Source organism: Marmota monax, unplaced genomic scaffold (genome assembly GCF_021218885.2).
Source record: "Marmota monax isolate L192 unplaced genomic scaffold, Marmota_monax_Labrador192_F-V1.1 WCK01_AAM20220418_F8-fsc00020, whole genome shotgun sequence".
In the NCBI taxonomy this organism is placed as follows: Eukaryota; Metazoa; Chordata; class Mammalia; order Rodentia; family Sciuridae; genus Marmota; species Marmota monax.
Genome location: NW_026692912.1, coordinates 10,711,748 through 10,738,653, shown reverse-complemented (window position 1 = coordinate 10,738,653; position 26,906 = coordinate 10,711,748). Strand labels below are relative to the sequence as shown.

At 43.0% G+C, this 26,906-nt stretch overlaps 1 protein-coding gene across 5 annotated transcripts in view; it reads left to right on the top strand.

Moving 5' to 3' along the window:
* Astn2 (astrotactin 2) overlaps positions 1-26,906 on the top strand; it is an 848,095-nt gene that overhangs the window by 281,725 nt on the left and 539,464 nt on the right. For all 5 annotated transcript variants that reach the window (XM_046451532.2, XM_046451529.2, XM_046451531.2 and 2 more), the window contains one exon: positions 9,687-9,794. In XM_046451532.2, the coding sequence (XP_046307488.1) occupies positions 9,687-9,794 (108 nt within the window). The remainder of the gene's footprint in view (positions 1-9,686; positions 9,795-26,906) is intronic.

Genomic DNA, 26,906 nt, shown 5'->3' with positions numbered 1-26,906 from the left:
ATGTTAACTGCTCTCTGTACTTGCTGGATGTTAATATCTTTTGCATACATCATTTTAGTAACAGGACAGACTTAGGACTTGGGTGTCTGGACACCCAGTTCATCTTTCCATTGCCTAGGGCTGCCATATGGTGATAGCTTAGGAGTCTGAACCTTTTTATGGGACTGGACAAGGGCAGTGTTCTGATTGCCTACATAATCCCATACTTGGTGCCTTAAAACTGCCATCTTCTTAGGTCCTGGATTTTAGCAGTCAGGAATTCATAAAAGATAAAAGAGAGATGAATTATCTCAGCTCCACAATGACTGGGCCTCATCTGGGAAACTCTGGGGACTCAGATGATCACGGGTTGGGATCAGTTAGAAGCTTCTGCCACATTTTGCTATTAGGAATGGCTTGGCTGTCTTGGAGGCTTGGATCACCTGGGGACTATTGACACTTACACATGGTTTCTGCACACATCTGTGACTCTCAAAATATGGTACAGGAGTGTTCAGAGAGCCAGAGTTTTAAGAGAGCCAGGTAGGAGCTGCATTACCTGCTAGGCCTAGCCCCAGAGGTCTCAGTCACTTCCACAGTGTTCTGTGGATAATAGGCTCATCCCTAAGGCCATCACAGATTCAAGGGAGGGGAAATGAGACTCCACCTTTGAGGGGACAGTGACAAAGCTCACGTGGCAGAAGGGAGTATGGAATGGCAGATTGTGTTATGGCTCTCTTTGGAAAATACAGCCTCCCCCAGGAGCAGGGGCTTATTCCAAAAGACGGAGCTTCATGTTCACAAAATAGGGAATTAGCCCGGGAGAGCTTCTCCCCCATTGTGGAAAAATTGGGTGTCTCCCTTCTTGGAAGTTGGGACAATCTCACCCTGGGGTGACTGTATCACACTAAAGGTCACATAAGGAATGGGTTTAAACTGCAGCAGTAAAAATATTTTATCTTTTAAATTCACATAATTTTATTGTCTTTTTATTAGCAAGCACCAGAATTCACTGGAGGAAATTTATAAAATACAGATGAATAACAGTAAGAAAAAAATTAAAGTAGTATGGCAATATGTAAATCAGTGGATGTGTAACCGATGTGATTCTGCAATCTGTATATGGGGTAAAAATGGAAGTTCATAACCCACTTGAATCAAAGTGTGAAATATGATATGTCAAGAACTATGTAATGTTTTGAACAACCAACAATAAAAATTAAAAAAAAAATTAAATACCCCAAATCTTATCATCCAAAGAAAAACCGTTTTAATACTTCAGCATATCTCCTACAATCTCTTTGTGTGTGTGTATATATTTGAAAAAACATAATAGGATTGTTTTATACTTAGAGTTATATGATAGGTATTTTTACACTTGGTTTAGAATCTTGCATAATAATATCTCGGGATGACTTTGTTTCTTTTCAAATTAAAAATACAAATACTTTTATTACGCATGCAGTGGAATTTACACCAAATATCATCAAGTGAACAGAGGCTTATCCAAGTAGATCCCTCTTTGTATTCTTCTATCTATACTTTTTCAGTCAACAATGATGTATCATGGAAAATTTTACTTGTCAATAAATATAGATTTATGTCACTGTATTAAATGGTCTCATGAAAGTCTATTTCAGAGACATGGTATCATTTTTTAAAATCTGGTATAAAAGGACCTCTGGATTATTTCCATTTTTTTTCTGAAATCGTAGTAATCATGTTTAATTATATTTTTATACTAAGAATTTTTCACCGTAAAGACCAATTTTACAAATTAACTGTTAATTCCAGAAATGCTGCAGAAACCTTTTTTCCCTGGGGGTTCAGACAAGTCAGAGATTGAATCCAGATCTTGTTACTTACCCAGCTGTGTGACCACAGGTAATGACATCCACTACCCTCAGCCTGTGTTTGGTTTGTACAAGACTATATGTAGTAGCCTCTATATAAAGTGCCTGGGCTATATAGCAGGTGCTCCATGACAGGTAATAATTGTGATCAAAATACCTCCAAGAGGTGAATGCATATCTGTGGTTTAGCCCTAGAGCTGAGAGCCTTTGAAGTTATGTGGTTTAGGGGATATGGGAAGTTGTAACCTGATTCTATCCCTTTCCCATAACTGGCACCATTTGTATTCCCTGGATGGTTGGGGGTTCAGATGGGATTTTGCATTCCTAAGCCATATATTTCTTTATCTGGTGCAGTTCTGGGCAATCTAAAAATGCAATATCGCTGTCACCAGCTTGAGGAAGACACGGAGCTTGAATAATTTACCATGTCACCACCATCCATCATGATAGCAAGAGCAGGAGGTGCAGTGTGGAAGGACTGGGCCAACCAGAGGCTGGTGAAGCAGATCCATGGGCAAGGCAGCCCAAGCAGAGAAGGTAGATTTGCAAAGAAGAGCAGCAAGTTAACTCTTAGAAGCCCAGGAAAGACCATGCAACCTCTTGTTCGGGGCTCTACAGAAGCCATATCACTTTCAAGTTTTCTGGATGCCCTGATTTTTCCTAGAGCAAATCGGGGGTCAGATTCCTAGAATGCTACCCAGGTATCCATGTGATTTGTGGAAAGCTTCTAAATACCTCCAAGTATCTCTACCAGCAAAATTGTCATATGAAATTCTCTATTGTCTCCCATAGAGAAGGCTTTGCTAAGCCCCAGAATATTATCCCTACAATATCTTACATTCCTCACTACCAGAAAGAAAACTTAAAGAATTCAGGAGTTTTTTGTATGTTTTATTCACTTCACATCCTCAGTGCCTTGAACAGTGTTTGATAGAGTGGGCACTTAGGTAATGGGTATTGCATGAATAGATGGATGGCTGATATTGCTATAATTTTCTGAGGCGAACCCTGGGTCTGAGATGACTGAATGATTACCCTCTACATCCTGAAATAGTGTGCTGGGGCCCTGCAAGTCTGAACTCTCGGCCCCTTTCAAAGCAGCTTTGCAACACCTTCACCCTATGTCCCAACTGTCCCTCTTCCTTTCCCTCATAGCTCTCACCTCCCCCATTCTGCAGAACTCTGATCAGTCTAGTGAAGCTGCAAAGAGAGCCTCTTTTTTTTTAATTTTCTTTTGAGCTAAAATTCACATCACATAAAATTAACCATTAATCATTTTAAAGTGTATAATTCATTGGCACTTAGCACATTTGCAAGGTTGTGTAGCCATCACCTCTGTCTAGTTCCAAGACATTTCCATCACCCCCAAAAGAAACCTGTACTCATTAACAGTCACTCCCTAGTCCTCTCCTCCCTCTTCCCAACCCTGGCAACCACCAGTCTGCTTTCCATCTCTATGGATTTACCTTTTCTAAATGTTTGATATAAAAGGCCAGATGTGGTATGATTCCAATTATATCTAGCTTCTTTCACTTTGCAAAATGTTGGTGAGGTTCATCAACATGGTGCCATGAGTTTGCATTTCTTTTGTGGCTGGATAATTCCATGTGGGATGCCATATTTTGTGTATCCTCCCATTGTCTGATGGGCACTAGTTACTACCTTTTAGCTTTGTGATTAGTGCTGCTATGAACATCCATGAACACATTTCGTTTGAATACACTATCTTTAGTTATTTGGGGCATATGCCTAGAAATGGAAATCCTAGGTCATCTGGTAATTCTGTTTTAAGGAATCACCAAATCATTTTTCACAGTGGCTCTCTCAGTTTTTATTCCCACCAATAATTATGATGGTTCCAATTTTACTACATCTTCACCAACATCTGTTTTTTGTATTATTTACCTAATGGCCAACATGGTGGATATGACTTCATATCTATGGTTTTGATTTGCCTTTCCCTACAGATAATTATATTGAGCATCTTTTCTTTCTTTTTCTTTTTCTTTCTTTCTTTTTTTTTTTTTTTAAGAACAGGATTGTTGGGGCTAGGTTTGTGGCTCAGTGGTAGAGCGCTCACCTAGCACATGCGAGGCCCTAGGTTCTATCCTCAGCACCACATAAAAATAAATAAATAAAATAAAATTATTGTGTCCAACTAAATAAATATTTAAAAAGAAAGAAAGAAAGAAAGGAAAAAAAAAACCAGGGTTTTTGAACTTAACAAAAGCTGGGTTCCAACATGGGTTCTACCATTTGTGATTTGTGTGATCTTAGATAAGCAATACTGACATTCCAAATAGTGGTTTGTCTTTCAGTCAAATGAGTATGATTCTTACCTCTTAGGCGTCTTCTGAGGTCTAAATGGGGTATCACATGTGAAGTGGCCAGAGTTGTTCTTACCAGGCTGTGGTGTGTTCTATGCCATATTTTTTTCTTTATATTTCATTTTTTATTTATTACTTTTTAATTCTAGCCAACACCAGGACACACCCTGACATTATCACAAAGGTACAAAACTGAACCAGCTTCCAATCAATCCCCAACACACTCCATTACCATATTCTTAATGGCTCTGAGATCATTGAGGACAAAGGAACTAGTGGCTCAAGGAGTAAGGCCAGAGAATCCACTAGTTCCAGCAAACAGATTGTGTCCTCTTTTCTCTTGCCAGTCTCTGACCATTCCTACTTTCTCTCAGCCCCTAAGTGAAAATACTAGAGCAGGCCTGTATAATTCATGGCTGCATTTTAGTGCACTAAATCACCAATTTTATATTAAAATGCTAACGGGGGCGCTCTTCACCAGCCATCAGAATCATCTCCAAGTCAGTCTGTGATTGGCCTATGGCCCCTGCAGATTATATGGGCACTTAGAGTCCATATGCCTTGGGTGGCTGCCACCTTCCTTTCTGAACCAGAATGTAGGGGTGACCACGGTTACCCAGCAGTATTCCCTTCCCTCCCATTAAACTCGTTAAGTAAGGAAAGTCCCTCTAGTCTCACTTTCTTGATCTTTGTTCACGTACAGAATATCATTTTCCTCATAATGACAGTGTAAACTCAAGATTTATTGTTTCTCTTTTAAAAATAAGTTCAGAGAGAGATTAGGTGCTGTGCCCAAGGACACATAGCTAATAAGCGAGATGTAGCATTAGAACTCATGTCTGATTCTAGTAGTCTAATTTCTTTCTAACAAAGGACATTATCTCTAAGTGTTCATGGATGAAACCAACATCAAAACCAACAAATAAGTCTCTAAGAGCCTTGAGAGCTGGAACACTGAAAGAGTGTTGTTTAATAGAATTCCAGCTACATCAGCTTTCATCCAAGTCTCTCTCTTTTATTTTTTAAAAAATAACACTTTCCTTGGTTCCATAGCTTATTCCTCTCTCTCCTGTCCCAGATTCTCAGAGATCTGTTCAATAAATGCCTCCAGAACTGTGCCTTCTGTTGTGGGGCACATGAAATGTGGACTGCCTGGACTGAGATGTGATGTAAGTGGGTTTTGAAGACTCATGAAAAATATAGAATCATTTTCTGTCATTTAAATGGTAACATGAGGATGGTTTACATACATTGAGTGAAATATATTGTGAAAATTTATCTGCCCCACCCATCTAATGTGGCTACTAGAACATTTGAAACCCAAATGGGACTTGCATTATACTACTTCTGAGCCAGCTGTTCTAGAGGCATTCTCTCTCAGCCTCAGTTTCCCCTCTGAAAATGATCCCTGAATACTTAACAGGAAGGTGAAGGGGATGGGCAGGTGTGGGAATAGAGGGTTGACTCAAAGGGGAGTCATTGGGGTAGTTACGTTGGACAGTGTCTGTGTGCTTGGACCTGTGGAAGGATGGAGGGATCACTAGGATCCTGCTGAACTTAATCAGAGCTGATATAATAAACACCATTGCAAAACTCAGGGGAAGAACAGGAGGAAGGTGAATGTGTGTCCTTGTAATGGAATCAGGAAATAGACTGGCTAGTCCTTAGTGATTAACTCATCAGGCATTTGTGTGCACACGTGGACACATCACACCACACACACACACACAAACACAGAGCACACACACGCACACACACACACACACACACACACTTCTTTCTCTTCCAGCTGTCTCATATTAGCTATGAGACAGTGCAGATAACAGACCCAATTGTTACTCCAGCTTGGCCATTTACTCCCTCACATCACCTTTGTGAGACAGTTATTGGTCTGTAAAACAAGGTTGATGATACCACCCTTTCAGGGATGACTATGGACATTAAATGAGCTGTTCACTCATATTTTATCATACCCTAGCACAGAGATGGAGTAGATTCTGCATCCACTGGCAGAGTTTGAATTATGTTTCTGCTTCTTACAGCTGTGTGAATCTCCTCATTTCCCTACAACTTTATTTTCTCATCCATTCCAATGGAAATGAAAGGAGTGTCCTACCCCAGTACTTCCGGGGTTTAGAACAATGCCTGGAAGAGAGAGAGTGCTGTGCTAGTGTTAGCTGTTCTTATTGGAATTGCCTGGTGACCTTTTTGACACCCACACTAGACTGTCCTAGTAGGGAAATAACAAATGTGGCATATAGGATTCAGACAGTTAACTGTTGGAAAGTAGGTTGTTATGGTTTAGATATGAGGTGTCCCCCAAAAGCTCACATATGAGACAATGGAAGAAAATTTAGAGGTGAAGTGATTGGGTTATGAGAGTCCTAAATAAACTGATTGGGTTTATCAGTGCATCAATCCCCTGAGAGGGATTAAGTAGTTGGTAACTGTAGGCAGGTGGGGTGTGGCTGCAGGGGGTGGGTCACTGGGGGCTTCACTTTGTGTACAGTGAAGGAGTCTCTCTGCTTCCTGGTGCCATGTCCTGAGCTGCTTTCCTCCACCACACTCTTCTACCACGATGTTCTTCCTCAGCAGTAGCCCAGAGCAATGGAGTTGGCCATCTATGGACCGAGACTCTGAAACCATGAGCCTGAAATAAACTTTCCCTCCTCTAAAATTGTTTTTGTCAGTTCTTTTTGTCATAGCATAAAAGCTGACTAAAACATGGATCATTTGTTTACCAAAGGAAGAAAGGTAAAAAGGATGTAGGACCCAAGGAAGGTATAGAGGGAGGATTTAGCTAGAAAATTTTAAAAATCTGGGAGTGGCTATAAAGGGACAGTGGAAAAAGGGTCTGGGTGGACTTCTACAGCCATAGACCCCTCCCTCTTGCTCTCCTGCTCAGAGTGCAGCAGGAAGAATGACAAATGCTTCCTATACACAAGGAAGTGCTTGGTCAGACACCTTTATTTTCCCCTTGGCTGAGAATTATGCACAGGTAAACAAAAATCTTCCTTCCTCTTCCAGTACCACCCCTTCATGCACATTTTTTTCCTTTTATTTCCTTCCCTTTTTTCTCCCTTTATTTGTAGGATATGGTGGAGGTGTGCATAAGACCATGCCTGATGACGCACGTGTGGACAAAGAACAGCTGTTTTTGTCCTTGGATTTCCCTATTTGTTTGCTATCTGAGGGAGGTGTCAGGGGGATGGTAACTCATCTTTCCATTTTATGGAGCATTAAACAAAGAGGTACCAGAGCGAGAGATTCAAAATTTGAACTTAGCCATCAGTCCTCCTTGTTTTCAAAATCCAGCTTCACTCATTATTGAAAAATTACTTTCCTTTTCCAGACCTCATTGTGTCCACTATACAGATGAAGAAACTGATACCTCCCTCTTACTGATAATGAGTTTGGATAATGTATGCAAGGCTTATAACACAGAACTAGGTACCTTGACATTTGAAGGACAATCTGCTTTCCCAAGGCTTTTGCTTCCAAGGAAAGTTCTTCCAAGGAAAGTAATTTATGTACTAGAGAAACACAATTCAGATGGAGTAAGACAAATTAGCCCTAAATCCTGACTCTCCCACTTATCAGGGGTGTGACTTTTGGCAAGATAACTTCCCAGCATGTTCTTTTATCTTTTCTTTATTATCTGGTTTGTTAATTACATCTCCCTTATGAGAATATCATGATGGGGATTGCATGCCATCTTGTACACAAATCTTCTAGGTAGAGAGTAGATTGCATAACAACATTGCTGGAAAGAATGAATTGCAATAACAGTATGGCAGAAAATGTGTTTGCAAGTGGAATTTCTGTATACTGAATGCCATTTCAAATCCCTACCAGAGGAAATTACATAGTAAATTCTTTCGTGAATTGAATAACATTTTCCTCTAATCTATGCTTTTCTTTTCCTCAGGTGGAACTTTCAAGTAGATAATGGGTTGGCATAGTTCTTGACTCAAAAGATACAAAGGATTTACATGGGAAAGTAGCCTCCTTCTATCCCCACTCTTCAGCCACTCAATTCTCCACCCAGGATAACCACTGTTACTGGATTCTTGAGTCTCCTTCTAGAGACAGCCTATTATTTAGATGTCCCAAACATCATCCATTAAAGAGTCCTCAAAATCGAACCATTCTCTCTTGCCCACCCACTCACCCCCAACCTTTTTAGAAGCACACTCATCTTTGCTTTCTCCTTAAGGTAAAGAGTTTGCCCATCTTTTAATCCCTCTCTTTCCATATCTCATCCTTTAAAAAAAAACAATTTAAAATACTCAAAGATGATAATTATCCATATTCCTAGCATCAGAATTATTTAATATTAGTTCCTCCAGCCTTTCTTTTTTCATTCTAGGTGGTCAATTGTTCATAGTATAGGAATACATCACCCTTTTTCCCTGCACAGTGCCCTGTGCTCGTCTCTGAAGCACCTCCCACACCCAATCTCGTCCTCCTCCTCATCCTCCTTGTACACACCCTCACCAAAGCCCTCACCTTTCACCTGCAGGATCACTGAGCCTCTCCACTGCTCCCCCTGCCTGGCACCTACCTAGGCTTGGGCACCCCCACACCATTCCTGCTGGTTCACAGGCCTCATCAACTCACACTCGTTCTCTGAAACCTCCTTTGACACCCAATATAAAAATCACACCCCCACTTTCTCCTCAACTTGGCACTCACGGATGGCCAAGGTGTGGCTCCAGTATGTCCTTAACAGCCAGCACTAGACCTGTTGCCTCCAGCTGCCCATGGGCTCCATCCTTGGGGATGCTCCACAATTACTTCCCCTTGGAACTCCTTTTTCTACCACTGAAGCCCCATCCATCCTTTAAGCCCTGACTTAAATCTTCACTCCTCCATAAAACCTTCCCAGGTCCTTCATGTTGAAATGAATTGCTCTCCTCCATATTCCTAGTGTCTCATTGTGTGGTAAACATAAGCCATGAATTAGGTTTAAGGCTCCTAAGGATCCCATTTGTCCGTCTGACTAGCTTATGATTCCCTGGCTCACCAGGACTGAGTCACATTTATCAGTGTCTCCAGTGTCTGGCTCTGGGCCTGGCATATAGTAAGCCCTTGATTGAAATGTGTGTGAAATTAAGTTGTTGCCTGGAGTGTATTTTTTTAGAGGTAGGCTCCACATGCAAAGCAACAGTAGCTCTCCATGATTCAGGGCCCACTGTAGACTGGTATTTTACATATTCTGTCTCCTTTAATCTGAAGAGCAACCTCACAAGGTTAACAGTGTTGCTCTTATTTGAGAGAAAGCCCTGAAAGGTGAGGTGTCTCTTCAAGGTCACACAGCCTGGAAGATGCCTAGCAGTGGTTGGAACCCTGCTCCGCCTCACTGCAGACCCTGGACTCCTTCCCATTAATCAAGCTGACTCCTGGGTGACTGGGGATTTACAAAGAGAAGTCTGGGGATGGGGCTGCCCATGTGTGAGATGGTTGAGGGATTTAACAGGCTTCTGGAGGTCTGTGAGGCTGACTGGTGGATTGTGCTTCCTTGCAGGGGGGATCAGCTTTGGGAGAACCAAGGGGACTTCAGGTTCAGAAGCAGACGATGAAACACAACTGACGTTCTACACAGAGCAGTACCGCAGTCGCCGTCGCAGCAAAGGTAACAGAGTCCTTGGGAAGGTTCCAGAACTGGAGTTTGTGGAAGCAGATTTTGTCATCAGTGACAAATCTAAATTTTCTCCATTCTGATTAACATGGAGCTTGGTATCTACTACCCTGGCCAGACTATGGACCTTTGTTTTTCCTGCTCTCTTCTTTATTTTATTTATTTTGTCCTACATCATCTATCAAAGGTCTTGGGATTTTTTTTTAATTTATGCAGTTTTTAAAAATTCAACACATGAAATGAAATAACTTATCATACTGAAAGAAAAACAGGAATAAGAATAATTACTGAAATTCAGGTTGGATTAATTCCAGGTACCCTGTGTCTACCACGTTATATAGTTCTTAAGAACTGCTGACTTAGAGAACCCTAGAAGCAAACATGTAAAGGGAAATGTACTCATAAGTAAAATGTACAGAGTCTATGGGAGAGAAATGGGCATTTATTCTTGAAATTTCATTTACATGATGTTGACCAGGGAAAAAGACCTCAAGGTGGTCCCTATAAACAAGACTTTAAATAGGTTTATAGACAGTGTCTTTGACAGATATAACCTGGGATAGGCTGAGGTGTAGCTCAGTGAGAGAGCATTTGCCTAGCCTGTGTGAGGCCCTGATTTCAATCCCAAGCACAGAAAAAAAAATCAGTATTGATGCATTATTTTTCATGATGATAGTCAAATTCAGGTGATGTCAAATTGCTGGAGCAGAGCTCCATAAAGGACTATCCTTTGTACCCAAGGTCCATAGTTCTCTGATTCAACATGCTATATATGAAAACATAGCATATTTCAGGCAATCATCTGTGAATGTGAATCCAGTTCTTCATCTCCTAGCATTTTATAAGAATAGGAAATCAACAAGTGTGAGATTGCATGTTTGGAAGAGACTCTGGGAATGCAAACATGTTCTCCATGCCAATGATGGGGCCATCTATGGGCTCTGACTACTACTGAAAGGAAGGCAGCTAAGCAAGACCTGGAGTACCTGAGGCAGGAAAGGGGAAGAGAAATCACCCCCACCAGCCTTCCTTCATGCCCTTTACCCATTCACCAGAGATGTTCAAAGAGCATAGATCACAAAGCCTCTTTGGGCTCAGTTTTCTCATCTGTAAAGTGGGCTTTTACAACTATCTTATGGAGTTGGGGGATGGATTTTGATTAAGTTTTATGAAAATGTATCATGGTGCCTGTGTAGGCTGGGGCAAAATGAGGTAGACATTATTAATGTCGGTTCAATTCTCATTGTTACTATCCCTGTCTCCCTGTGCATGGCGCCTTCACTGAAAGGATCCTGTGTGGGGAGTGTTTCCATCTCCACATCCCCTGGGAAGGGCTTGCAGCCTCTGCAGCCATTAGAATAATGGGGCCTGCCGCTCACTCCTGCCCACTCCTTAGCTTTCTGGAATTTGCTGCATTGGAGATTTAGAAGTCGGTGATCGATGATTCTTGACCTGTCTTCTCCCTCCCCCAATCCGGCAGCAAGATGAGGGCTGGGGAAGTCAGTGGGTCTCCTCCGCAGGACTGGGCTATTTACAGCTAATTGGAAAAACATCCATCACTGAGCATGGCCCCCATAAATCGGAGTTAAACTTAAAAAAGAAAAGCAAAAGCAAGCCCCAGAATGGGAGATAAACGGTTTGGCCTGGTGCCTCCGGCCACTCCAGACAGCCAGACTGTGTTCAGGATAGTGAGGACAGGCGACCGGGCTGTGACACCCTCCCTGTCTCCCTCACTGGCCCTGCTGCCAGCGGAATGCCAATCCGCTTACTTCATCTCTCTCTTCCACTTATTTTCCACTAACGGCACAGCCCTCTTCCTCCACTTATTTCTCTTCCTGCTCAGTATCCTGGGGTTTTCCTTACTTGCTTGCTTGATTTATTTCTCTTCTATTTTCTCTCCTCTTCTTTCCATCCTCTATCACTGCCTCTTCTCTTCATTCCCATCTCGTGATTTCTATTTCTTTTTATCATCTTTTCTTATTTTCTCATATTCTTCCTCCTTTTCTCCAGATATTTCCTGGTGTCTTTCCTTCCTCCTTCCTCCTCCCATACATACTACAACTATTTGTTCAACACCAACCATTTGTCTAAGCACTAGGGACACAAACCAAGAGACAACTGTAAAATCCCTGTTTTTGTAGAGCTTCTATCATATAGAAATAGGAAGAAAAGGGATGTAAGGAGGAAGGGAAGTGAGAAAGAATGAAGGCATTTCATATTTATATTCCCTAGCGTGACTACCCTACCCTTGTGCAGGATCCCAGGCACTTGACATTGCCCTTGGTGTTCTCAAAGCATGGGTCTTGCTGCTGCTACTGCTGCTGCTCTGATATTTTGTGGAGCACAGATAGTGAATTTGGTCCCGGCAAAGCCTCTGTCCCAGCCAAGTGAACTCAAGAGTGCAATGTCCAGTTCTGCAGACTTCCTGGTCCTCCATGAAGGGGCTGTGACCCTAGACACTCGAGGAGGTCGTTCTCAGGTGTAGAATTATTTGCCATCCATAAAGCATTCAGGGGGAAATTAGGCGTGGAGAGAATAAGTTTTGGCAGAGCTAATCCACTGACGAAGGATCAATGGATCAACTCTGTGTAGGGGGAAGGGTTTCAAATCTGCCACCACCTCACTGTTCAACTTTAGTCTCACTCTTATCCCGGCCTCTGTTTTCTTCTCTGAAACAGGGAGAGTGGAAGGGTGGGAGCTGGTCACATTTGGTCTCTGAGGTTCCTTCTCACTTATGTGTCAATGGGACTGGCTGTGCATCTGTAAGAATCCCCCACTCTTGAAATGCCCCTGGCTTCCAGCTCTAGCTCCCTTTGCATCCTGTTTGCCTCTCCCCAGGCCCAATGCCTACTTCTCTGTTTTGGAGAGGGTGTCTCAACAACATGGTTTTTGTCATCCTATTAGCTGTGCCGATTGTGTTCCTCTTCTTTACACCTGCAGGCCTGTGTAGACCCCTATCGCCCAGTCCTCTCCCCACCTCTGCCGCTGCCATCTAAGCTCCTTAGCAAATGTGGTGAGTCACCAGTTGCCTGTGGTCTGCCGAGAGCCATGCAAGTCAGCCCACTGGGCCACCGGAGAGATGAGATGTGAAATGCAAGGAGGTGGGGAAGAAAGGGATAGAAACACCAGGAAGGCGTTAAGAATGATCACTCCGTAGCATTTGGGGACTCCATATCAATTCACTGGGCCCTCTTTAGTTCTATCTGAAATGTAGGATCTGAGCTGTCATTCCCAGTCTCAAAGCATGTAGCAATGGCCAAGGCATTTATTGGATGGCTGCCATCTTTGAAGTGCTCAGAAGGAATGTAGGTCTCTGGGATTATCCGAGAGTGATAGGAACAGTGACTTCTAGACCTAAATGTGCCTCCGTCTTTCTGTGTGACCTTGACTGTCTCACTTTCTCAATCTCTAAATAGAGGTTTAAGAGGATGCTCAAGAGCAACTCAGTCAACACTGGTTAGGTTATTGCCAGGCACCCTGCACTGGGCTTCATGGTGTTGGGGAAGATGGTGGAAGACCTTGGAAGGAAAAGTATGATGAGTGGAACTGAGCACTTCAGTTACCCCTGCTTTGTGCAAAGAGAGATGGAAGAATGATAGCTAATATGGGAAGGTGCCCTGATAGAGTTGAGACTAGAAAGTAACCAAGATCTCAGACAGGGATTTGCCAATTCCTGACATGAGCCAACAGTCTCAACATTCACACTTCTAAAATTACCCTTACAGAGTAATTGTGAAGGTTAAACAAAATCACCATGACCTCCTTTATAACTTTGACTCCTGTGGACAAATTCTCTCTTCTGCTGCCACTCTAGTCCTTGCCACCAGGATCATGTGCTTCAAAACTGCCCAACACCCTTTAACAATGATCTCACTTGTAGTATTACATCTCATTCTCCATCCTGCAGCCAGAGTGATTACTTTTTAAAAGCTTATGTAGGGATCATGTTAGAAGATTCAGTACCGTCCTTTACATTAGGATGCAATGTGAGCTCCTTACCACACCCTCAGTGTGCCTGGTTTGCTCTGGCTCTCCACCCAGGGCCCTCTCAACTCCTGCACCCAGTATCTGCCCCCCGGGCTCCTGCCAGAATCTTTGCAAACGCTCCCTCCTAGAACTCTCTCCTGTTCTTTGACTGTCCCCCACTCACTGAGATCTCTACTTAAATGGCATCTTCTGTAAAGTCATCCCATACCTCACTTACTTTCCCTATTCCATTCCATACCAGATTCTGTGATGTTTTCCCTTTGTAAACCTCATCACCACAGAAAGTTGACATTTACTGATATGTTCTCTGGGTTAAGTTTGTGTCCTCCACTGAACTGGAAATTTGATGAGAACAGACAGACTGTGCTCAAATTTCTATTCCCTGACACCAAATATAAGGATGGGTTACTATTTTTGAATGAATGAATGATGAGAAAATGAAAGACACATCTGCAAGAATGTCGGATGATTATAGTGCTCAGGCGGATGCTGCTTTCCTGTCTGCCCCTCTTGTTTTCTCTCTCTCCATTCCCACTTGGTGGAAAAGGGACTCCTCTCCTCTTCTCTTCCTGCTCCTGGTGAACACCACTGAGGTTCTCATTTGTCCACTGCAAGGCCACCATTGAGGGACATGTCTGGTTGTGGACCTGAGTGCTGATATTGAAAACTCTACTCTGCCATGATTCTTGGAACATCAGTGGAATCTCTGTCACTGAGAGAGATGTAAAAAGGCCAGAAGGCTCCATGGCAGAAAAGAATACACCAGGGCTAATGATGGCTGATAGGTTTTTGTACATGGCTCTCTTTCTTAGCATGTACCATGAGAGAACTAGTGCTCCATTCATCCAAACATGGCTGTGAGTTCTGACCTTAACTCATCCCCTTTACTTGGCTTTAAATGGGCTTTTAACCTCTTGGTTTTTCCTTCTGTATAAAATAGAGTTATCAACTCTGACCTCAGAGTAAGAAAATGTAGATAAAGAAAGTTCTAGAACTTACTCAAAGGTTTTCAATAAATATTTATTTCATTTCCTTTTCCTTTTCCCTTAAAAGTATTCTGGCTAAAATCAGCTGAAATCTCATTTTCACCCATAGGATCTATTAAAAAACAAAATTTATGATATTCTCTGGGAGCACCCATGACTTTCCTATGCCTCAGGTACTTTGAAAAGGTAAGAGAAATGGGATTATTTATGAAGGTGTTTGGTGTGTCCAGGTGGAACTTCATTTCAAGGCAGAGAACTGCAGTAATCACCATGGCAAGTTAGGGATGATGGAGGGGAGACAAAGACTGAGAAACAGAGGCTAAGGGACCAAGATGTGGGTATTGGTGTAATTTCCTAAATAAGGGATCAGCAATATTTTCTGTAAATGGCCAGTTAGTAAATCTTCTCGGCTCTGCCAGCCAGTCTCCTCTGGAACCTTACAGCTACTATACCCTGAGTGCCACCGTAGACAACAATATGAATGAACACACATCAATGTATCTTTGTTTCCTGTATCCAGATTTTATCTGTAGGTCATAGTTAGCTGACTCTTGCCCTAAATCCCCTACCTTATATAGGTAGCCCACACCTGGTCCAGGAAGCATGCTTGAAATTTCATATTGCTTTGTGAAATGAGTCCAAATTCATATCATATTGAATATGCTGCCTAAAGAGCCTATTTTATCAAGCAGAGTTTTGCATCCAGTCATGTAAATAACCATCCAGGCTAACACTTGTTTCAGATTTGTTCATTCTGATGGTATTCTGCAGAGTTAACTAATGTACTGACTGATAAGATAGGTTACTTGGGTAGATGGCACTGCATAGCACAAAGAATGCAGGACACAGAAGTCAGGAGGTGTGTTCTTAAGTCTATACCTCACTGTTAACTAGTCTAGTGGCCCCTGCCAGGCCTGTGCCCTCTCAGGTCCTCAGTTTTCCTATGAGTCACAGAAGGATGTTTATGTCACATCATCAAGACTGAAGCCCACTCCAGTTCACCTGTATTTGTGGGATAAAAAACCTTGGCAATTTGATGCTGGGCTGTGTGGAAAATGGGGTTTCAAGGTGATTATAATATCCTGGGGGTTGATGATGCAGCTCACACAGAAGTGATGCTGATAAGGGCCAGCTAGAGTATCACTAGGTTCAGATGAGATGTGCAGATGGTGGGTCCAGCCCCAGGCACAATATGGAGCAGGAGATAGAGTAGCTACAGCTGCTGGGTTGTTTTAGCAGTGTGAGCACCCAGCACGGGCCTCCCATCCCAGCTCTGGCCTGCCGCTGTGTGGCCTTTAGCAATTCTCCCTCCCTCTCTAGAGCTTGCTCTTTTCATCTCATCTAATTGTTGCCCAGACAGTTCTAAAGATTCAGGTATTCTGATTCCTGTTCCCATGCACTTCCTCTAAACCTTGATGATGAGTTCCTTGGTAGAGAGAACTGAGGCACAAATGTCACTGGTTTTGCTTAATTTTTCATTTTTACTTAATTTTTTTTAAGTTTGGCAGTTGAAACTAGGATTTTCTATTGAGATAAGAACTCTTGCATTTTAAGCAAGACTTTATGTGAAGACATATGGATATGTGAATAATTTCTTTATGAATTGTCTCCCTCCTCTCCCATGCCCCCTCTCTTACACGCACACACACACACACACACACACAGAGAGTTTAGTACAATTTTAGTGGAAAAGGACATGTGAGGGAAAGTTCTAGTTGTATCTACTGCAGAGGAGGCCAGAGATTGATGTTTGGAGATGGCTCTGAAATATAAGCTGAGAGTTCTGCAGAACAGTACCTGCCAAGGTGGGAGTGCTGAGGATACATGGTGCGCTGGAGATGGGGAGAGGCCATACCTGGGGAGAGTTATCCCCAAGTGTGTGGCTGTTTGAATGACAGGGGATGAGGCTGGAAAGGGTGGGTAGCCATGCCTTGAAAATTGACAAAGTTGCCTACTTCTGAGAAAAGGGGCTTATCCAATCACAGGGTTTCTTCAGTCCTACCGATAATCCATTGACTTTTCCATGGTGTACACACAGTAACCAAGGTTAAGAGAAGGGAAGCATTTTCTCCAAGGTCTTATTTCCTTAAAGGACAAAAATCAAATGGGGCAAAATATTCACGAGGTGAAGCAGGACAAAAGATCATACAGGTGCTCTTTGTACTTTTCTTGTTCTTGTAACAGTTCCACAAGTTTGAAGTTATTTGCAGACAAATACTTTCAGAAAACAGTGGTCCTTCTAGGTTGTACACAGACTTTGGGATCAGCAGGCAGGGGTTTAAATCCTTGCTCTGACATTTTCTAGTGGCATGACCTTTGGCCACATGCTTTCCTCGGGCCTCAGGTTCTCCTGGTTAAAGCAGGACAAGTCTAATAATGGCCTTTCTATTCCCCTTTAGGACATTGAGGGGACTAAATGAGGAATATATGCAAAGCGCACTTAGCATGGTGCCAGCCCAGAGTACAGTGAGTTGGCAGCATGTATCCGTGTGCAATTCACACACAGCTCATGGCCTCCTCCTAGCATGGCCCACAAACTGATTTTGCTAGTAGAAAAGAAAAAGAACTCACATTTTCACGGTGAACCTGGATTTTGGTGGTCCTGACTTCTTGGGAACATTGTGATATAGCTTTTTCTTTCCATGTCCTCTGCTTCTTGGCCAAGGATAAACTTTCTCACAGGCTCATCTCCTGGCTGCCCTTTGCCAGCCAGCTGGGCATACCCTTAGGACCTGCTTCTCAGAAAAGAAGAAACACTGCAGACAGCTCAATCTGTATTTAATCAGTCACCAAATCCTTTCTCATCAGATGACCTGGAAGAGAAGCCCCAGGTCATCAGGGAGGAAGTGGTTTCAGAGACATGCAACAAGTTGAGCAGCTTTTCCCTACACAGTGGGGATCCCCACTGAGACAACATGTCTGTGGGCTCCAGACAATGCGCTAGAGGCCCCACTGTGAACATAATGGGACCTCATGGGGTGGCTTTATTGGATATCCAAGGTTGTGGTCATGGGCACAGGGAAAGTGGGGTAAGTTTGGCAGGGTAGAGTCAGAATGGGCAGGTGCCACATGAGCCTGCAAAGAAAGAAGGGAATGAGGGACAGAGGGAGAAAGAGCCACCCAAGAGAGGATCACACAAGTTCTGGAAGTCTGGAGACTTGGGTTGTAATCTTGGGTACACTCTGGTTTGGTTATGACGTGTCAAGCACAGCTTTCAACATCTGTTTTCTATCTGTGAAACAGCCAGGTGGAACCTGATGCTAAGTCCTTCTCAATAACACCATTCTGAGAGTCCATGACAGAAATGGGCCCAGCAGGGAGGGAGAAAGGAGAAAGGAACCAAACAAAACCGCTTTTGTGTCACTGAATTCTCTCTATACTGGTCTATACCTTTTAAATACATCATCTCATGTGGTTTTTCAATAATACCATGATAAGGGATTATTTGTATCTCCATTTTACAGATGAGGAAATAGAAACTTGAGGGTTCGTTTATCTGATTCCACAATGAGATAAAAGGAGCTGGGATTTGAATTCTAGTTGGGTTTCACAATCTGGTCAGCCCATTATAAGGATAAATGAGATAAATCCTGATGTGCTTATTACGGTGCTTAGCATAGGTATATACTTGGCAACTCAGTACCAAGAAGGAATATTCCTGTGTTTGTGCTGGAAGCCTGATCAGACCTTTGTGAACTTCCTAGTGCCCACTCTGTTACCCCTCCAGGAGTGGGGGCAGCCTGGGAGCAGTTGAAAATAGGAATAGGAATGGTCAGCATCCACCAGCTCCAGCACTGAGAAGTTAGTCACTACAAAGGACAGAGGTTGCATCTATGGGACCAGCCCCCCAGAGCACCCCCAGCAGTGGGGTTCCTTGTATTTGGTCAGGGTGGTAGTCAGCTTTTCTCATTGCTGTGTCCAGACGGTCAGACAAGAACAATTTAGAGGAGGAAAGTTTATTTTGGCTCATGGTTTCAGAGGTCTCAGTCCATGGTCAGCCAACTCGGTAGCTCTGAGCCTGAGATGGAACATAATGTTTCCAGAAGTGCATGGAGCGGAAAAGCAGCTCAGGACCTGGCAATCAGGAAGCAGAGAGCTCCACTCAACAGAGACAAAATATATACTCCAGAGGCATGCCACCAGTGACCCACCTCTTCCAGCCACACCCTACCTGGCTACTGTCACCGCCCAGTTAACCCATATCAGTGGTTTAATTCACTGCTTAGGTCACAGCTCTCCTAATCACTTCACCTCTGAATATTCTTGCACTGTCTCAAGCTTTTAGGGGACACCTCATATCTAAACAATAACAGGTAGAAAAACCTAGGACAAAGGGCAGCCCAGCCCAGCATGTGGGAGCCAACCATGGCCATTGCTTCCCAACTCTACAAGAAGTGATCTCACATTGGTAGCATGGTGGAGGTATGTGCACCAGGGAAATTGGTAAATGTACAAGATGGAAGTGTCCACCTCTCCCTCAGAAAGCCATTTGTGAAACAATTACTGGCACACTGCTGGGGAGAACTGTTGGTAAGACATAAGAATTTGGGCTGGGCTGTAGCTCAGTGGTAGAGCACTTGCCTGGCATGTGTGAGGCACTGGGTTCGATCCTCAGCACCGCATAAAAATAAATAAGGTATTGTGTCCATCTATAACTAAAAAAAAAAAATTTAAGTAAGAATTTAGCCTCTGATTAGGATTCTACAACTATTCTCTACAAATAGTACAAGCAATCCAGAATATTCCTTGGAGGATTATGCATAAGATATGTGGTGGGCAGGGGGAGACAAAGCAAACCACAAAGTATAAGACCCCTTGTAGAGAGTCCCTTTTCAGAAGCAGAAGATGACAAGATTATCTGGAGAAGCCAGATAGGAGTTTGGACATTCTGATGCCCCCCACTTGGGGAACTGGGATCAGATCAGAGCCAGGAGCAGGAAAGGCATCCTCCTCTGTATGGAAGAAGGACTATCGGGGCTAGGTAGTTCTTTAGCCTAAATGAACCTCAGAACCAGAAAGCTTTAAAAAAAACCAAAACTATACTGTACTTTACTCAGACTCATTATGTGAGAATATCTGGAAAGCTTTAAAAAACTACAGTGTACTTTCCTCAGACCCATTACATGAGAATATCTGGGCAAGGAGGCTGCTTCTTGGTATAAAATCCTTCCCATATTCTAATTTGCAGCCAGGGTTAAAACCACCCTTTTATAGTTTGACATAGTCAATAGTACATTCCTGTTCTTCTGGCTCTGCATTCCTATCAAGTATATCTTCCTTTACCCAAGCTAGGAACTTGAATAATAATTAAACAGCTGATAGAAACCATTTATTGAATGTCACTTTTGTGCCAGATCCATTGTACATTCTCTAATCTCCCTACAAAATCAGCTATTGTCCTTGTCTTCACAGTCTAAAAAACGAAACTGGAACTGGGCAGAATGATTTCTTCAAGGTCACAAAACATATCTAAACCATAACAGGTAGAAAATAGTTGTAGGGCAGAGGCTTGAAGTGCATTCCAGTTGACTCCAAACACTTGTCACGACACCCCAGAGTGGTTCCCTAGGAGAACCTTAGTTTTCTTCTCCATCCTTCCCATCGGACCTCTGGTCCTGGTAGCTGGCTGGCTGTGATTTGCAGTCATCTGAAACCATACTCCAGAGGGTTCCAGTAGCTAGCACAGGCTACTGGAAAATTCTAATTCCCCTCTCAGATGAGACTGGGAATTTGAATTCCTTTTACTGAAAGAGCAGTAAAACGCAGAAACCTAGCTTTGATCTACGACAGCGTTTGGCCCTATTTAATGAGACAAAGAAGAGCAAATTATGTATTCAGAAATTGTTAGGGGCTTTAAAAACTTCTTTCTGATGTCTCTCTTCTCTCCCTTCCCTCAAACCTCAGAGGAAATGGATACTGACTTTCTTTCTCTTAAAGGTCCCTTCTGGACCACCTCTACCCAAACCTGCGGAAACATCAAGCAGTCTCAGCAAATGAGGGTTCCTTGAATGCAGGGAGAGAGCCAGCCAACTTCAAAAAACCCCTTTCCAAGGCCTGATGGTCCCTCAAATATTGTTTAAATTGTTCTCAGTTCTTCCCGCTCCTTTGCGATGCCAACCGGCTGAGCACCTGCCAACCTGGCACGGAGGGGAGGGAGACGGCTGTCAGGAATCAAATGGCAGACCAAAGACAATAAAGCAAACATGTCGTTTTTAGTTGCTTACACCAGCGAGAAGGAATAATCAGTCTCTCTCGCTTTCTTGTTTTTCAACTAGGCTCAGCAGGATTTCCCCTCCTGTTCCTCAGAGTGAGAGATTGTGACTCTCTGCTCCCAGCCCCAAGCAAGAACATTCTGTCACCCCTGTTCTCCCCAGTCCTGTGGGATGGCCAGGATTCTCTTATCCTTGCAAAAATTCCCAGACAAAGAGAAAAACTGCAGGCCAGGCGTGCCCGCTGCAGGCCAGGAGCTGTGCAGGGTGCCTGTGTGCGTGTGTGACCTCATTTATTCCTGGCTCTTGGTTTGGGTGGATGGAGGCAAGTTAGTTTACCTTCCCAACTCTCAGATCCTTCCTCTCAAAACTTTTGGTGCCAATCTCAACTTATAGGGATTTTGTGATTACACAGTATCGCGGGTTATGAGTGTAAGATGTGGAGAGAGATGGTGAGCAAAAGGCTGGGAAGGGGAAGCTGAGGCAGATGGAGAAAGGCTTTGCCTGTCACATTCGTTCATCTATTCCACCAACTAATGTGGATAGTTCTATTGCTCCAAAGGCCAGGAAATAGACCAATAATGTGGCTGCCCTTGAGAAGCTGGCTGATAACATACCAGAGCAATAGGAAAGGAAGAGAGTATTTCACAAATAAGCCCACACACGAGTATATCATTCTTTTTTTAAAAATATATTTATTTTTATTTATTTTTATGTGGTGCTGAGGATCAAACCCAGGGCCACATGCTTGCGAGGCAAGCGCTCTACCACTGAGCTACAACCCCAGCCCCATGAGTATATCATTCTAAACTGAGAAATGCCTCTAGTAAAAGGAGGAATTAATCTAACAAATGGGGTATCCTGAAATGAATCTTCAAAGAACCAATATTAAGAAGGACAAATTAAAAGTGGCCCAGTGATAAACAGAAGCTCATCCATGTCTTTGTTTCCTGTTTCATCTTATTTCTGTTTCAGGAAGGTCACATTTTGCATAGTAGAGAAGGAATCACAAGGAGAGACTAGAGGCACAGAGAACAGATAGGAGGTTGCATGGGACTCTGGGTGAGCACGGGATGGGTGGAGATCAGGAATATGCTTAAAGTGCAAGTAGCCGAGCACAGTGCCTGATTGGCTGTAAGAAGATGAGCCACTGAGGACTGATAAAGATGAGTACGTGTCTCCAGCACAGGAGCTGGGGAAGGCAGCATGAGGAGGTTTTTAGTAGAGGAAGGAATGACCAGAGTCTTAGAGCTGCTGCCTTGAGGTGTCTTTGAGCCATCCAGGTGGAGACATTTGCCAACCAAATCTGGGCTGTAAGTCCAAAGTCCAATCATGGCATAACTGGGTTTTCTGCTCAGGGTCTTACAAGGCTGAAGTCAAGTTGTCAGTGAGGGTTGCAGTCTCAGATGGGACACAGGGTCCTCCCCCAAGCTCATTTAGTTCTTAGCAGAAACCGTTTCCTTGCACATATATAAGGGATATGTCTGTTTTCCTGCTAGCAGGCTCCACTCTGAGCTCTTAGAGGCCACTCTCAAGCTCCGTGACATGACTTCCCCCCATAAGTAGTCCACAATATAGCTCAAGACAGGTAGGGTGGCATGACACGTTGACTCTGCTACTTCAAATCCGCGTGTCTATCAGGGCTCACTTGCTTTGGCCAGGGCCGCCCAGAATAAATTCTTTTGTGATGAACTCAATCAACTTATTTTTTTTAACATCTGAAAAATATCTTCACCATTGTTGTATAATGTAATCATTGAACAATATCATATTCTCAATGCTACTCACTTTCATGAAAGGGGAATATACATTGTAGACAGAGCCGAGACACTTGGGGACTCTTTTAGAACTCTGCCCCCTACAGGAGGGTAAAGAAAGGAGTAGGAGACTGTCCTAGGAGAGTGCAGACAGACTGAAGAGGCTGAGAGTTTGCCCTTCAGTAATGGATTCTGGGTTGAAAATGTCCTTCTGTCAACATCTTGGGCACAGTCAAACCAAGTGCTATATGTGAAGAAAACAGATGCCACAGCCCAGGACAATTTGTCATGATAGCAGCTTAGAGGCTGCAGGACATATGGATCCAAGATAGATTTGTGACTAACAACACAACATACTCAACATGCATAATAATGTGCATTAGCCTAAGTCACTCAGCCAGACCCATCCTGTGTTGGACTGGTGAAGGACTTCCTGGTTCTCATTGAGCAAATCTGCTGACCATCCACCTCTTCTAATTGGAGGAGACTTTCGAAAGATCGGGGTCAGCTCTGGCTTGGGCAATAACATGCTGAAGAATCTTGAGCAAGACCCCTTGGCTCTCTAGCCATAAAATGGGGGATAGTGTTTGAGTAAATGACTTCTGAGGCCTCTTCAAGCTCTGAAATCCTTTGCTTTTATTCATTTAATGCACATTGTAGATTTCTGGAACAGTGTGTTTTTCTGGAATGTCGTGGGTTAATAAGACATGGCTTCAGCCTTAAGCAGCACCCTCCTAGGCTCTGTCTACAGAAGAAATCAAGATCACTGACTCTTAAATATACCTCTATGTTCTCAGAACATCTGCAGAGGAGAGATGTTTCAAACACACTGATGATGGTACTCTTTGCTTTTACCATTTTTTATACCAAGTAAAATAATAGAATGACACTACTAAAGGAAAATTTAAAAAAATAGAAACAAACAATAACCTTCTAGACCAATGAGTGTTCCCTGTCTTCCCATCCTATTTATATACATCCTCTTTCCCAAAGCATTGTAATTGTAATTGACACCCACGTTTTCACTCCTGTTGTGTCACCATATTTTTTTCGATGACATTACAGATTTTTTCATGAAGCTTTGAATCTGAAGATACTCACTGTTGCATAATCTCTAATACTGAAAAATTAGAATGAGCCCAGATGTCCAACAACAAGGGAATGGCTAAGTGAATTATGACGCTTCAACTTGTTAGAATATTGTGCAGCCAGATAATAACAAAGAGTGATTTTTTTTTAAGTGGGGCAGAATTTACAAACCACAATGATTACATCTGAGGACAAACAGAACAATTCATTTAAAAACAAATGTGTGGGTGAATCACAATATGTTTGCGTGCATGTATTTATCCTTCTGTTTATTATTTATATCATGCCTTTTCCCAAAAGGGATTTGAGGTGGGTGGATCTGCTGGAGGGTGTCCAGTGTACAGTATACATTGTTATTAGAATTGTAGAGACAAGAAGGACGTGGTCTTTGGAGCCAGCCTTACTTAGTTATGAGTCCTGGCGGTGCCAACGCGGGGCGTTCGCTCTGACTTATTGGCCCTTGCTTTCCTCAGCTATGTAATGGCTTCCCTTGCAGTTGCTCCTTCTAAGAGTGGTTTCAAGGTTGAAATAAAACAATACAAGTAAATCATTTAGCATGGTTTCTGGAACATAGTGATAAAACAGTAGCAGAAGTCTGGCCGATTCACTTCATACAGGAGAGGACTGTGTCTCAGCACTAGGTCAAATGAACCCAAAGGTCATTTAGATTGATTTGAAATCTTGAAAAATATGAATTCACCCTCTTTCATTATTCATTGAAACCATTGCACGTCTGGTTTTGGGATCCTGGGAGACATGAACATATTTCTTCTTTACCTAATGAGAGAAGCATTTTTTAAAAAGAAGAAGAAACATCACAAGTGAATATCCAGGTGGAAAGGGCCCTGGTCCATGAGACTAGTCTTGTAAGCCATCCTTGAAGCATGCTGTTTTAAGTAATGGGCATTCCCTCACCCCTTAGCATGGTACCCACCCTATGCACATAGTAAACATGCTCGGCTTATCTATTTTTAATACCAATATTGGATTATCTAACAAATATCTACTTTGTGAATTCAATCTGGAGTTTTATTTCATTGGATTGGGTGGAGCCTGGGCATCTCTTCTTCTTCTTACCCTTTCTCTCTTCCTTCCTCTTCCTCTTCCTCCTCCTCCTCCTTTCCTTTATCCTCTCCAGGTGAAGCTCTGGTTAAGAATCACTGCCTTATGGCATTACACCAAAGATGAGTAAGACTAGTGGTCTCTGCCCTTGAGTTTTTTTTACAATTTATAGAGAGTGCCAGAAATAACGGAGGATATTAGATCAGTCAAATTCTGTGGCCTCAGTTTCTCTCTAGTAAAATAAGTCATAATTCAATAGTGTCCTTCTTGGCTCTACAATTCTGTGCTTGTAATTGCAATGCATTATTTAAAAACAAAACTAAGATAATGTGATAGGAACTAAGTGTTGATAGCTGAAGAGGCATGAAGTAAGGGCTTTTAGATACCTAGAGTCTGTAAATCAAGAAGGGCTTCCCAGAGGAGAAAAAATTGGAAACAGATGCCTAAATAAATAATAGAGAACTTGAAACAATAAGAAGACAGGCTCTTCTGGTCTCCAGGAGAGACCTCTAGTAGGCCTTCTGGCATTTAAGGCCAAAGTAATTTCTGTTCACAATACTCATACTGAAATCCTGCTCCATGGGCCCTTGGGGACAGAGATAAGTGAATCATAGTTTCTTCCCTTGTAGACCTCACCATCTGGTGTGTGTATGTGTGTGTGTGTGTGTGTGAGATGGGGGGATCAAATGTGCAAAACAGCTATTGTAGAGAGCAATAGTGAATCCTGTGCTGGCACAATAAAAGAACACCTGAGGCACGGTTGCCAGAGCATGGGATATCTGACTGAGTCGTGATGTACAAGATAACATTGTTTAGGGGAAGAAGAAAGAAGCTTCTTCCAGACCAGGGGGACCATGCAAATAGAGTGAGATGGAGCAGAATTCCCATCCCTTTGTTAGCTCTCAAAAAAAATCCTGTTGCATACAGGAAGGAAGAGAGTGAGCATATAAAGTTTGTGGGGCACAGAGCTAAAGATGACACTGGCTGAGTGGTTTGGACTTGTCATGAAGACAATAAGAGGCCATCAAAGGGTTTCACCTAAGAAGTGATGTTTTCAGCTTTGTGTGGTAGAAAAGTCACCTGAACAGGAGTGGTGTGAGAGACCAGTTAAAAGGCTATTGTCATAATTTAGGATGATGCTCTATCCATCATCTGGGCTGAGGCAGGGGCAGTGGGGATGGATAGAGCATCTTTGTTACAGGATGTAGTCAGAGGCCACACCCACCTACCTGCCTCATGTGGTCCAACCCCATCACCATGGCAACAGCCTCTTTAACATCCTTGGCCAGAGAGAGAGAGATAAGAAACTCTTACATCTGTTCCTGGAGGTCCTGCCTCTATTTCTTTCTTTCTTTTTCTTCTTTTTTCCCCCTTTGATTGTATCTGATCCAGCCTCACTGGGTAATTGAGTGTTTGAGAGTGAAAAATTATCTCAGCAGCTTGGCCCTTATCTTGACAGCGAAGCGGCACTTTTAATTTAATTTTGTTCAGAGACGCACGGGTAACAAATTTCACTAATCGCCTGGCTGTCGCCCTCCGCATGGTTACCAGGCAGCCCAGCGTAAATACATGTGGGAGAACAAGCAGGGGAGAGAGCCAGGGGCTGGGGAGGAAGGAAGGAACATCTGAGATCAATAGGAAGCAGGCCATGGCTGAGATCAGGTGTGGAATCAGAGATGGGAGGCTGGGTGTGAGGTGCAGGAGAGGGATTTTGTAGTTGAGCTTGTGATGCTCCTGTCTTTGCCTCCTATGATCTGGGGTAGAACTTTGAGCAAGTGACCAGCTCTCTCTATCTTGGTTTTCTCATCTTTACTGTGGCAGTTAACATCCTTTACCTCTTTGGGTTATTGTGAGAATTGAATTGGAAGCTGTATAGTCAGTGAACAATATTCCTGAATACCATGCCATGATATTCCCAGGACTGGTAGGACATTAGAGGAAAAACTCCAGATCCCCATTCAATGATGGTCAGGACAGTCCCTTCAGATTCCTGTCCCAGTTTTTCATGCATTCCTC